This window comes from Terrapene carolina, unplaced genomic scaffold (assembly GCF_002925995.2).
Source record: "Terrapene carolina triunguis isolate 2854851 unplaced genomic scaffold, T_m_triunguis-2.0 Scaffold838, whole genome shotgun sequence".
NCBI classification, from domain to species: domain Eukaryota; kingdom Metazoa; phylum Chordata; order Testudines; family Emydidae; genus Terrapene; species Terrapene triunguis.
The window spans coordinates 17,933,180-17,945,701 of NW_020665189.1; the positions used below are offsets into that span (position 1 = coordinate 17,933,180).

A 12,522-nucleotide genomic window follows, 5' to 3' on the forward strand; every position below is an offset into this window, starting at 1 on the left:
CACCCTTGGCCTGGGGAGATAAATCTGCTAATGTAGCTTGGAGGAGTTATGGAGAAAACCATAGTGTCAAGTATCAAGGGATAGCTGTTTTGTAAATGAGTTCCAATAGTTCATGGATTAGGGACCCAATTTTATGGGGTTCCAGGGGCTTCTGTATAGATTATTTAGGTTATTCTATCTATCCACTGTGACTCAGTGCTAAGTCTAGAAGTCAGAGATGCTTAGTTTTACAGTTCTCAAACTGTGGATTTGTGTCTCCACAGATAACATGCTTGTTAACAGCAAAAATATTTTTAAATATATAGAGGTGAGAAATAACAGACCTCAACCCTATTGTCCCTCTGCAAATTTGTGTACACAGAATCAGTCCCTTACCTCTCTCTAAGTGCAAAGTTCCAAAAAGTTCAATGAATAGAAGATTGTTGGGTGGAATAGATCTGGACAAGGAGAAGTCCAGAGATAAATGTGAGGACAGGCTGTAGAAACAAAAGAGAAACTGTTTGAGTAGCATATTCCAGAAGTCTTGAGGTCTTTGAGTGTAGCCTTCAATAATTTGAGATCTACCATGCCATTCTCTCACTAGAAGGGAAAAATCTATAATGGCAGCAGGCTGTAAAAGACCCAGTTTGGGTCTCATCTATCTCCTAGATGTGAAGAATATGTATTAAGGTTACACCAACCAACAAGAATGCACTTTTATGTAGAAATCTATGATTAAATTGAGTCTTCTTGCCTAGTGATTTAAATCAAATTCACCCTGGTTTTCTGGGATATGTCAAAGGTGGAAGTGGGACTGGTTAAAGTAAACTCTTGAGGCCTGCATGTCACCTGTAAAATGAAATAGAACATCCAAGGAGGGCTTGTTTACCCAGGTTATTAAGCTCTTCAGATATAAGGAATTATATAAGGCATTATTATGTCATAATAATGACAGTTGAACATGCACTAAACATCCATGACACAACTTCTTAGCCACCTATAGTAAAAGTATTACAACAATCTGTGATTCCACTAAAGAGGTTTTGCTTTTCTGCAGCTTCTAATTGTTAAAAAAGAGTGTGCATTGAAACACCAGTTACAAAATTTAACTAGATATCACACAAGCTAGATGTTTGGTATATTTTATTGTAGAGTCCATTGTTCCTGAAATAGGTCTTGGAAGTTTGAATAAAATGTTTGACTACTATCCAGTGGCTTTGTTGTGACTATTTATCTTGCATTTATGTGATGAGGTCAGTTTCAACTGCTGATCCCCACTTTTCCTTAACTTGGGAGGAAATACTACTAAGAAGTTTTAGAACTGGAAAAAAAATGGACTAGATACAGGCTGATTAAAAAAAAAAAAAAAGATTTGGAGGTCACCCATATTTCTACTACGTATAGCAATGGCAGGATTGAGAGAGATGAATATCCTAAATATACACTGTCATTTCTGGTATTCCTAACACTGCCAGCACCTGGTCCATTGTTGTCGATGCAAGTGAACCTTTTGGGATGTGGTCAAAGTAAAGACGCTTCTTGGTCACTACTGGGAGACCAAACCAAATGGGAATGTCTGGAGACAGACTGGTACATGATGGTTATTATGAAGCTCTGATTCCGGACAAGCTAAAGAAGGAAAGTCACATCTACAGAGGTCAGGCAGCATCCTGGCACCTTTACATTTTTCTCCCCACTGATGGATTTTATATTTTCTAAAACTAGTCACAGGTTCTTTGGCTGGCTTTTAAGGAAATCTGCTGCACTGCAGGACCTGTTACCAGCATGCTGCAGAGAATGACTGGAGCAAACCACAATATTCGTTATTACACAGAACCTGTGGCCTTAACATCCTAAGAAGTGCTGAACCCACTATTTCAATCCACAGGCTGCGTCAGCATCTCTGCTACAGCTCTATTCCCAGGCAGCAGCTGCAGTTGGTAGGGGAGGGATAAGGAATGTTCATCTTGGGCTTTGTGTGGTTTAAATTCTGATAATAGTTATGTAACCTAAAGATTTTTCCCTTTACAAATTAAAAATCACGGTCTCCCAGAATTGCCTAAATCCTTTTTAACCACTAAAAACAACCCAGGCTAATTATAATAAAGTTGTCTGTCTTAGGGACATATGCAGAATAGTCACATTTAACTTTTGGAGGTTTGGACTGTAATGCTGATTTAAGGTCAGGTATATGGGGCTGTTGAAGCTTTTGACTGAGCAACTGCTATCAGAAGGGTACCCACTGCTTCAGACGCTAGGCACACTTGAATTGTGTAAGCATTTACTCCACATAAGGCAATAAGCCTTGTAATGTGGATTTTAAAGCCCTGTGCTTGTTTGCAGAACAGGGGCCTCAAATGCTGTGATCTATATGTGCATGTAGCCTTGGGAAAACCCATAATCTGAACTGATAATGCATCTCATACTCTGCATCACACCTGAAAGTGCTTCTCCCCTCTCACTGGTACCAGTGCCAATCCTCCCTTCCACTCAGGCCTGTAACCTGTAATTCATTTTTGACTGCTCCCTCTCAAGCAGCACATCCAGGCTGCATTTAAAATCTCATTTCTTTACCCATAAGATTTCCAAAAGTATGACTTTCTTTCCATCCACCCAGCTAAAACTAGTTGAAGGCCTCATCTCCATATGTCCTCCTCCTTTCCAGCTTCAGTAACACAAGTACCACCCCATCCAATCCATTCAAAGTGTACATGATGGGCCACTATGACGATCTTATCTCAGACCACATTGGCTCAGCTTCAAAAACCCGCACTGGCTCCCACCATTTCACATCAAGTTTAGTCTTTGCTTTTAAGGCTTTTTACATCTTAGTCACACCATACATGCCCATCCCATCTCCTTCATTTTGCCAACCAGAGAGAATTGAGTCAATGGGAGTTAGAGCTAAAGGCGTTAGGCACTCAGCTCACCTGGGCTATTTTCTGAAAATTCCAGCCTTAATCTGTAAAGCCACTGACCTTCACATCTCTTCTCAACACCCACTTCTGTCCCAACACTTGTTTGGGAGACCTCAAGTAAATGATGGTGCAGGTTGTGTGTGTCAGATAGCAAAATTCAAAGAAAAATACAATTGCAAAATGACTGTTCTTGATGGTTACAATTGCTACCTATTAAATATATTATTTTGGTTTTTTTCCCCCTCTTGCTCCCTCCTCCCATTGTTGGGCATTCACTCAAAATTGAGTGAAACAAGCTAGTCATGCAGCACAGGGACTATGATTTATCATTTGTGCACTGAGTACAATGGGGCACTGATCGGTTTGTATTGTAATAGCACCTGAAGGCCTTGTTCTATCCCCATGGAGAATGTTGGCTCTTTGCTTCATAAGAGATTGTAGGACTCCCTTAGCACTGATTTATGAAATTGGTTGTTAGGATGGGTTCACACATACTTGGAGGCAGCTCAAATTTACATTTGCCAGATATTATATAGTTAGTCCATAGAAATTACAGCCTATTTGATTTAAAAAACAAATTCTACTTAAAATTGGGAATAGGCAAAAGCAGCAAGGCAAAACTAACTGCCTTAACACTACAGTAGCCAGAGGGTGTTTTACAATAACTTGAGGTTGTTTTTGTTTTGCATTGAAACAAAACACCTTTCCAGCATTTTTGTGAAATGAACCTGTGACGAAGTGTCTGTTTTCTGATCAAAAGTCAGATTTTTGATTCGAGTCTTTAATTGAAGAGCCTGGGATTTCAGACAACTTCCCATCTAACTCAGTAAGTCTCTGCAAAAACATTCTGCTTTGATGAAACATTGACAAAAATGCATTTGGTCAAAAAAAAGTGCCAACCAGCTCCAGTTAATGCACTACAGGGTAATGGGCAAGCTATACTAGACAACAAATGAATAAATTGAGCTCCAGAGTAACATTCATCCTGAAGTCAACCTACCTACCCTCATTGATTTTAATCGAGATATTGTTATTTGACCAATATGCTGGGGAAAAAGCTAAGCTAATGTTATATTCTGCTATTACACCTGTCAAAAATCCCTCTGTTGTGGAAGATTCCACTGAACTAAGGGTTATGCAAGCAGTAAGTTACTGAACAAAGCCATATCAATGGCAAAAGGTTGTTTTATTTTTTTTCCCCTTTGGGGAGAGAGAGATCTATCCATTAAGTAAATGCTTAGTGGGAAAGAGGCACACTGTTTCAGAAATCCTAACTGATGCTACACAATCACACTAAAATAAGGGACCATGTAGCAGTGAGCAATAAAACTGAAGTTTATTAGCTCATTCTTTCCTATCCTGTCAAGTTCATTCAAATCAGTAGTGGTTCCCACAGCTGAACAAATGTAGTAGCCTTCATGATGGGGCTGTAAAGCTACCTTTTCAGAAGCTGTAGCATGTTGACAATAAAAGTGACAGTTTGCATGTCTATTTTGTGTTACAAGAAATCCTAGCAGACAAGAACTGTTCAACCCCTAGACAGAGTTATTAAACTGTAGGGAAGGAGGACCACTAATTTTAGATTGAAAGTGTAGCTCCTTCACTAGTAACAGTGAGCTGGCTTGCTCTACTTTAGATAAGAAGAAATGATTATATGACAAGCTACCATGAAAAGCAAAACATTTACTCTGCTTGGCAGGAAGTAGTGAATTTCATTGTATAAATTGCTTATATAACAATGTCTTAGCCAGCTTGATTGTTTTCTGTCCTTGCATCATGAGCTATTTTCACATGAAGAAATCAAAATCTGATCAATCACGTACTCACTTGACATCAACTTGAAGCCTCTGGCCTGTCTCAGCTGGGATAGGGCCTTGTATCTCCAGGTCATTTGCTCTTCTTTTAACCAGAGTGTGGTAGTACTACAGTCATTACCCTACTGCTGAATGCAGGTCATTTCCATTTCAGTTAAGGGACACAAAGAACTTTTCTCCACCTATTAAGTTGGCATTTACTGACAATTAACAAAAAAGAGTTAAAGTAACAAATTAGACTTACCACTTAACATGGGAACCTATACCAAGACCTCCAGAAAGCAAGCACCAAGAGGAGCACCTCAGAGAAGTAAGCAGTCTTGTTTGATTCAAGTCAGCTTTCTGCAGCCCTCCTCTGTAAGACCGTTCCGCCTAGAAAAAAACGTGGGTGGGCAACCAGCCCACTCCTTTTATGATTCCTCATGCTCTGAAGAGGAGAGTGTCAATCATGATCATACAATTTTACTTTTAAACCAGTTAGTAGCAAGATGGAGTTTGGTTTCAATTGTAGCTATCCTTTGATATTGCACTAATTGCTGAAGTCTCCCCCATGCCAATTAGTCAGAGGGTTAACTTAAATGGTTATTTTCTCAATAACCATGTTGTGAATCACCTCATTGTTTTCACTGGCTAGTGTAGCCTGTACATATCGGTGTCACTTACAGCCTTTGCCTGAAGTTCAGCTCAGCAGAGTACCTCCTTCACCATCATTTGATTTTATATTATTGGTTTACAAATATAAGGGTTTAAAAAAAAAAGGGGAGTATAAATTGCTTAATATTTTCTGCATAACAAGGTTATGGTCTCAGCTGGAATAGTACTGGTCACTGCATCTCACAAAAGGGGACCACAGAATCAGGAGGCTCAAAGAAGGGTAATAAGAATGATGGGGCACAAACAAGAGTATATTAAAAGGCAGATGAGAGACTGTGCAGGTGAGACACTCCTTAAAGGAACAGCAAGGGGGGAGTGGGGGTGAAATGGACTTAAGTGATAAATTCAGGATAGTAGGAAATGGTTTATGTAATGCAGAGGCCAAGAACTCATCTGGACTTGGTAAGTGACTGGACATTTATATCCTTATGAGAAGTTAAGCCTCTTGGAAGCAATGTGAGAATTGCCTACTAACTTTAGCTGATCACCACCCCTGAGGTGGACAACAGGGCTGGAACAAGCTATCCAGCATCTGTTAACTGCAGGGTTGCTCCTACGTTCATCTAGGTGGTCTGGTGCTGGCCACTATTCAGGCAGGCTACCAAACTAGATGGATCATGGAATTCATATGCAGGGCAGTTGCTCTAATACCTAGCTCTCATTTAGTGCTTTATGAAGCTCAAGATCACCACTATCAGTGGGTAAATGGAGGAACCAGAGAAGTGAAAGGACATCTTCAAGGTTACCCAGGAGGCCCATGGCAGAGAGCCAGGAGTAGAACCCAGGTATCCTGATTCCCAATCCACTAAGTTGGATATTCACTGCAGGGAGGAGAGTTTTGTTCAATTTAAATGAAGGACAGGGAGAAAAAAAGGGTAAAATATGTATTTACACTATTGTACTAGCTCATTGTTTTTGGCTGCTATTTCTACAGAGAACAAGAAACTGGATGCTTCATGCATGGAGTAGCATCAAATGCAGCAATTACCAAGGACAGTTTCTAATCTTGTCAGATAGCAAACTGCCTACCCCAAGTCACCTGTGCTAGAGACGTGAAAGTTATAATGAAGGCAGTAGGAGCTCCGTCTCCACCACAACCCAGGAATAAAGCCACTTCAGTTAGGCACTCGAGTAGAGATTTTGGCTACAATTTTCCTTTGCCAAGACAAAAGCCTAGCTTTGGTTAGATATCAGGTGTTGCTCAATTGAAAAGCAAGACTCTAGTTTTGCTGCAATCCTTTGTCATCAAACTAACATTCTGACATCACTGTGTAGTTTCTGGTAACCCCCTTCTGCAGTAGGCAAGATTGTTTTGACATAGATCAGACCCAAGTCTTAGGTTATGCAAGTTAACCTAGTTCTTTATTATTAAGGGATACAAAAAAGATTCAAAGCTGTTCAGTGCTCAATAAAAAAAGGCTTCCAAATTCACTTTAAGAGTCACGACAAAGGTGGCAAGTCAATGATTTCATCCAAGGTAGAGAGAAAGTTGGCAGTTGATTGTAGCAATTCTGGAAGATTTAAAAAGGGAGCAAGTCAATGTCTCATGAAACCCCACATTCTATTAAGTAGGTTAGACTCCCAGTAACTGTTAAGGGTCGTTACCCATACATTCCCTCCCTCCTATCCACCCACCACCGGCCCATCAACCAACAAAACAAGTCACTGAAATCCAGCCAAGGTCTTACTTACCACATTCCCATGAAACGTGGGACAGCTTCACAGGTGAAGGGACCATGTTTATACATCTGTCAGGTATATTTTTGTCAAGTATCAATAGAGGAACCCCAGTCAGGGACATGTGGCTTAGTCGGTGTTCCTCAGGAACTTCAAAACTCTCAAAGTCTGTTCAGAGAGATTAGTTTATTTCAAGTTTGACAGAGTTGCATGACTGTCTACCAGACTGCTGTTCATGTGAAGCCTGTCCCCTTAGACTTGACCATGTGTTAAAGGCTGACAGTTCACAGGCAGCTAGATGCTACAAGTATGTTTACTCAGTTCAAGATAGCAGGTACTAAGAACTTGACAGCTTATGGAATCATGTAGGCAAAGGCTGTGCAATCCATTTGACTGCACCTTCATTGGCGTTTACACTACATCCCTGTGGGATGTCTCATTATGCTTATTTAAGTGCAATTTAGCATAAGGCATGACCTGCCACTTGTTGCACTAAAATCTCTAGCAGGCTGGGCACTAAGTGCTCACCCCCAGTGAATAAATGAAACATTTATTAAGAGCTGGCATGAAAGCTCAAGGGTGCCTACCGTTGCATCTTGTGTGACAAGACATGGAACTACTTCAGCAAGTTTAACATGATCTCATTCTCTTGTGATACCCTTCAAACTACTTCAGAAGTATTGCCGATATCTACCAACGTTCCCTTATGTGTTTTAATAAGCCTTAATAGAGGTACCATCAGCCAATATGGTACTAGTTCTCAGAAAAGAAGAATCAGGAAGGCAAATGCTGCATTTGGAAGACTCAAACATCTCCCTCAAGACAAAACTGAATGTGTACAAAGCAATTGTTATCACCATCATAATATATAGCAGTGAGACATGGCAACTTACCAAGAAAGATACACAAAAGCTAGATGCATTCCATCACAAGTGTCTGAGAAAACTATTGGGAAGTACATAGAGATAGGAAGACTAATGAAGTAGTCAGAAAAATTGCTTGACAAGGCACCCTCTCACAAATAATCTACAAAAGACAACATCAGTGGCTGGGACATGTGCCAAGAATGGAAAAAGAACACTTACCAAAAACCGCCCTTGAATGGAAGCCAGAAAATGCAAGAAGAAAGAGGAAGACTGCGAGTAACATGGAAACTAACAGTTCTGAACAACATCAAGCACGTCAACATGAAATAGGAAGATTTGGAGAGAAGAGCAGTTGACAGGCAAGGATGGCAAATGTGGGTAGCCCAATGTGCAGCAAAGCATGAGATGGACTAAGGTCTAAGATAATAGCCAAGAGGTTTCAAGAGTTACATCCTAAGCTAGCGCTACAACAATCGAACTAAAACCCTCCTTTGGAAAGCAAGGTTAGCCTGAAAGTCAAGGCCTATCTTTAGGTCTACTTAAGAGACTAAGACAAGACAAATACAAGTCTTATATTTACATCAGTTCTCACCGAGAGGATTGTAGGGAAAGAAGTTTTCAATTTCTGGATAGGCTTCTTCAGTGGCCACACTGCAGCTTTCCACTTGAGTTGTCTTTCCGGTAATCTAAGAAACAGTTTATGATTAGATATCCTCCAGTAGTCTAACTTAAAGTGTTCATCCTCTGTACTGCAGAGTCATGTTTGCTAGCAAGATCAAAAGCAGTTTCTGGAAAAGAATTGCCTCCCAAAAATTGTGCACATAAGCAAGACTCCTTAAGCTAGTTTTGCTTTTAATAAGATATTAATGTTCCAGTTTAATTGTTGGGAGTTCCTATAAGACCATAGGTGATGCAAAGGACTCTGTATCTATCAGACGACATGTAGTGCACTAGATACGGAGCAAGACGAGCTCATTTTACACAGGGCAGACAAATTTGGAGAGTTGGGGGGCAGGGTCTATGTAGTATGTTTGGGAATTGGGTTAGGGTCACTCCCTTCCCTAACTGCTTTTCTACCAGAAAAGCTAGTATTCCATATAGAAGGCAACAGCTGCTCCCTCCAATCTGGGGGAAGATTTTTGGATTATTAGCAATAGGCTCTTTAATTTCCATAAACATGGAGTCTTCCTGCACTCAGACACCATTTCCCTGTACAAAAATACTAGTATCCAGCCTCTGCTCTTATTTCCAGGAACTGAGTAGGTAGAAAGCTATAGTGCATGTTCAGTTCCTGCCGAAGCCTTTATGTACGTACTTTCTTGGTAGGCAAAGCCTGTTTTTTCTGTTTCCGAGTTTCCTTCTTGTTTGTGGTTCCCAAAGTCCTGTTTACATTTCCCAGAGCCTTTCTGACAGACTGAGACCTGGCTGGAGTTGCATTAACTGTTCTTCCAACAAGTGGAGTCTGGGTCTGTGATCTTTCAGATAAGACTTTTGCTGCAGGGAGAAATTTAGAGTTTTACTTAGAATGAGTCAGTACATAGCTTTGCAAGTGCTTGAGACACACTACTTTTAGCTATTTCAAGTTTTCTGCCTAGTAAGAGGACTACATGACTTAGGTGCAGTCAAATGCTTCCAGACAGAGTTAAGAATCAAAGGTGTGGTCTACATTTAAAACTTCTATTGGCATAGCTATACTGGTCAGGGGAGTGAAAAACCCCATACCCAGACTACCAACAATGCTGACAAACAACCCGAGGGTTTATACAGCTACGCTGACACGAAAGAACATCTGTGCATATAGATAACTTTGTTTGGGGAGGTACAGTTCCTATACCACCAGAAAGGCTCCTTCTGTTAGTATAACCTGTGTCTGCACTAGGGCCATGCCAATGTAGTCATCTTAAATGCTTAATTCTCTATAGTCACATCCACTCCAGTGGACACAGAGGGAGTTAGCTCTGAACTCTCCATTACAGGTTCTCAATATACCCCTTAAAAGGGAGAATGGGACATGTAAAAGTAGCTCAAATGGGTTCTGAGGATAAGTGTTTACAACACTGAATCTTTGACAACTTTCATGATATTTTTTCCAGATGTGAAGAAACAGTGAACCAAGCATGTCCCTGGTTTATTTCACTAGACATCTTGTTTTGGTTCACAGATTCAAAATTTAATTTCTATAGCAACATACTCACAAGATACTGAGGACAACCTTAGCCGATCCTTAGAAGCAGCAACAACATCTCCTTCATTCTCTTTGTCTATGAATACAAGGGTTGTCATCTTCAGTGTGACGAGATCACTGCAAGAAAAATCACACTGGTTTGTTGAATTACTGCCAAGTCCTCAGGGAACACAAGCATTGAGGACAGTCATGACTTTGGTGCCTCTCCTAATACAAGCATGCATTGGGGATTCTGTCTTTAAGAGGGAGCATTTATGACTATGCTGTCCATTTGTTTCCTAGATGAGAGTTGGTTTAAGTGAAACCTGTCCCCATTTTATACATACATATATGTGTATATATAGAGAGAGAATGTATATTTTGGGCACCATATTTTTGCCGAGCTTTAAGCCTGACATCTTATTGTAGGAAGTCCCACTGCCCAATCTTGATTACTTTTACAGAACACATTGGTAAATTAGAGTAAACCTGTCAACATTAACCAAGTTGCTTAAGTACATCTTAATACGTTTTGTTTATTCTCTTATTAAGACGACTACTTGCAAGTGCAAATTAATGTTGCCACTATAATGCTAAAGATGACAAACTGTCAAGTTTGGAAGCCCAATCACATGATTTCCCAGCCTGCTTTAGTAGTCTGCCGTCAGCTCCCGACTAAGTTAAAGGGTCAGAAAGAGGCCGTTTTCAATAGAGACTTTAAAGTAGGCATCAACCTGAAAATTTCCCACATGAGCATCATTTGTGCCTATGGTTAGCACACCTAATCGTACTATAATTTAAGGAGCTAAGACAAGTCTGTTTCCTCAACCTTGGGTTAGTCAGTAGATTGTGGAAGTCTGATGAAGGGGAAACATTTCTGGAAGTTTGTTAAACTCAGATTAGTGTTACTGCACCAGAACAGCTCACGCAATGAGGTGGCAGTAACCAGACCACCACTAGTGTTAGCACTTTGCATCTTGTTAAGTGGAAATGGGGACAGAGGCAGAAGCTCTGAATGGCAAGCCAAGGTAGTACTTGTACCATTTACCTCAAGAGATGAGAGGGTGAAGATTGTGCCCTCAGGGTTGTGACAAAGGAAACATTGCCAAGAACAACGTAAATGGCAAGGGATTACAGTGAAGTAGATCAAAGTATCTGATATCATCAAACTATGAACAGTTCCCCCTCCCATCCCCCATGCACACCCACACCATCAAAGGAGCCTGCATTTACCTGGCCAGAGTCCCCAGGAGGCACTAGAAGGAGCCAGAACAATGCAATTCTTAGAGGAGACAGCAATGCTCCAACCTGCAGAGAGCAAAAGAGTATAGGCAGCAAGTTATATGGGCCCATGCACCACCAATATTAAGGAACATGGCTCAGCTCCACCAATGTTTGGACTTATGTTTTCAGAGCCATCCCAGCCACAGGACAGACTGGCACAACTGCCCTGGGTCCCACACTTTGGGGACTCCCACACTTCAGGGGGATATGGGGTCCAAGAGGACATAGGGCATTAGCAAGGGGCCTGGCCCCAGGCCACTCCACCTCCTCCCAAACCACCTCCACCCCCTCCCCCTTCCCACTCCACACCCTCCCCCCAAACCCCCACCCTGCCTCATTCCAGCTCCCAGCCCCTCCCCCAAGAAACACCAGGAGCCATCAGGGTAGAGTTGGAGCCAGGTCACTCACTGCTGCCAGCACCCCCCAGACCACCCTGGACCCCACATCCCCCTGAAGTACAGGGTCCCCCAAAGCACAGGGCCCAGTGCAGTTTCCCTAGTCAGTCCATCCTATGGATGGAACAGCTCTGCTTGGATCCAGTCTGGGCACCACTTAAAAAAAAAAAACCACACACATACAAACTTAGCACCCATACAACAGCACTTAGCCACAACTTCATCCCAGAAGCTGGGGAAGCCTCCATTCCATACCCAGGAAAAGCCAGAAGTAATGGAGATTAACAAGGCAGGAAGAGAAAACCAACCCAAGCCCTGCTCTCCCCATGCAGGGGGGCAGCTCAGCAGCTCACTGGAGCAGGCAGCCACCCGTAGAGAGAAGGAAAAGCACTGATACCTCCACAACCCAGAGCCCCTGCAGCAAACCAGCCCAGAGCAGCCTCTACACAGCCCCAGCGCGCAAGAGGAAATCGCACCCCCTGCCCAGCGCACTCACCAGCTGTATAACACAGACACCGCCTGAACCTCAAGCCATAACACACACCCTACTCGCGGGGCCGTTTTTAAACATCAACCGCTTCTCCCATTGGCTGCTTGACACGGAGACTAACGTTCCGGCTGCCGATTGGCTGAGCCAATGGGTGACGGGATGTTTCTGGGCCGCTCTCCACCAATAGGGAAAGGAAGAGGCGTTGTCAATCGGGGGGCTCTCAGGCCTAGGCTACTGAGGGTCAACCTTGCCCGTACTGTAATTCCCAGCCTGTGCTGCTC

General features: G+C 42.1%; 1 protein-coding gene across 3 annotated transcripts; it reads right to left on the reverse strand.

Annotated features, from left to right (window-relative positions):
- Positions 1–6,705: 6,705 nt before the first annotated feature.
- On the reverse strand, positions 6,706–12,322 carry PTTG1 (PTTG1 regulator of sister chromatid separation, securin). Of its 3 annotated transcripts, none has more exons than XM_024211928.3 (7): positions 12,248–12,322; positions 11,306–11,380; positions 10,104–10,210; positions 9,224–9,402; positions 8,501–8,594; positions 7,058–7,210; positions 6,706–6,876 (listed from the first exon to the last, which is right to left on the reverse strand). In XM_024211928.3, the coding sequence occupies exons 3-7, from the start codon at positions 10,189–10,191 to the stop codon at positions 6,806–6,808; spliced, it is 585 nt and encodes a 194-aa protein (XP_024067696.2). In that variant the 5' UTR covers positions 10,192–10,210; positions 11,306–11,380; positions 12,248–12,322; the 3' UTR covers positions 6,706–6,805. The 3 variants fall into 3 exon arrangements, with proteins under 3 accessions (XP_024067696.2, XP_024067697.2, XP_024067699.2); XM_024211929.3 differs by lacking the exon at positions 12,248–12,322 and adding an exon at positions 12,149–12,199; XM_024211931.3 differs by lacking the exon at positions 11,306–11,380 and having other exon boundaries at positions 12,248–12,257.
- Between the last annotated feature and the right edge of the window lie 200 nt (positions 12,323–12,522).

Excerpts from the sequence above, each read along its gene's own strand:
- PTTG1 (XM_024211928.3), bottom strand. The coding sequence starts at position 10,191 with ATGACAACCCTTGTATTCATAGACAAAGAGAATGAAGGAGATGTTGTT. Across the intron at positions 9,403-10,103 it reads AAGGTTGTCCTCAGTATCTT|CAAAAGTCTTATCTGAAAGA; the intron begins GTGAGTATGTTG and ends TTCTCCCTGCAG. Across the intron at positions 6,877-7,057 it reads CCACGTTTCATGGGAATGTG|AATTGCTACAATCAACTGCC; the intron begins GTAAGTAAGACC and ends TAAATCTTCCAG.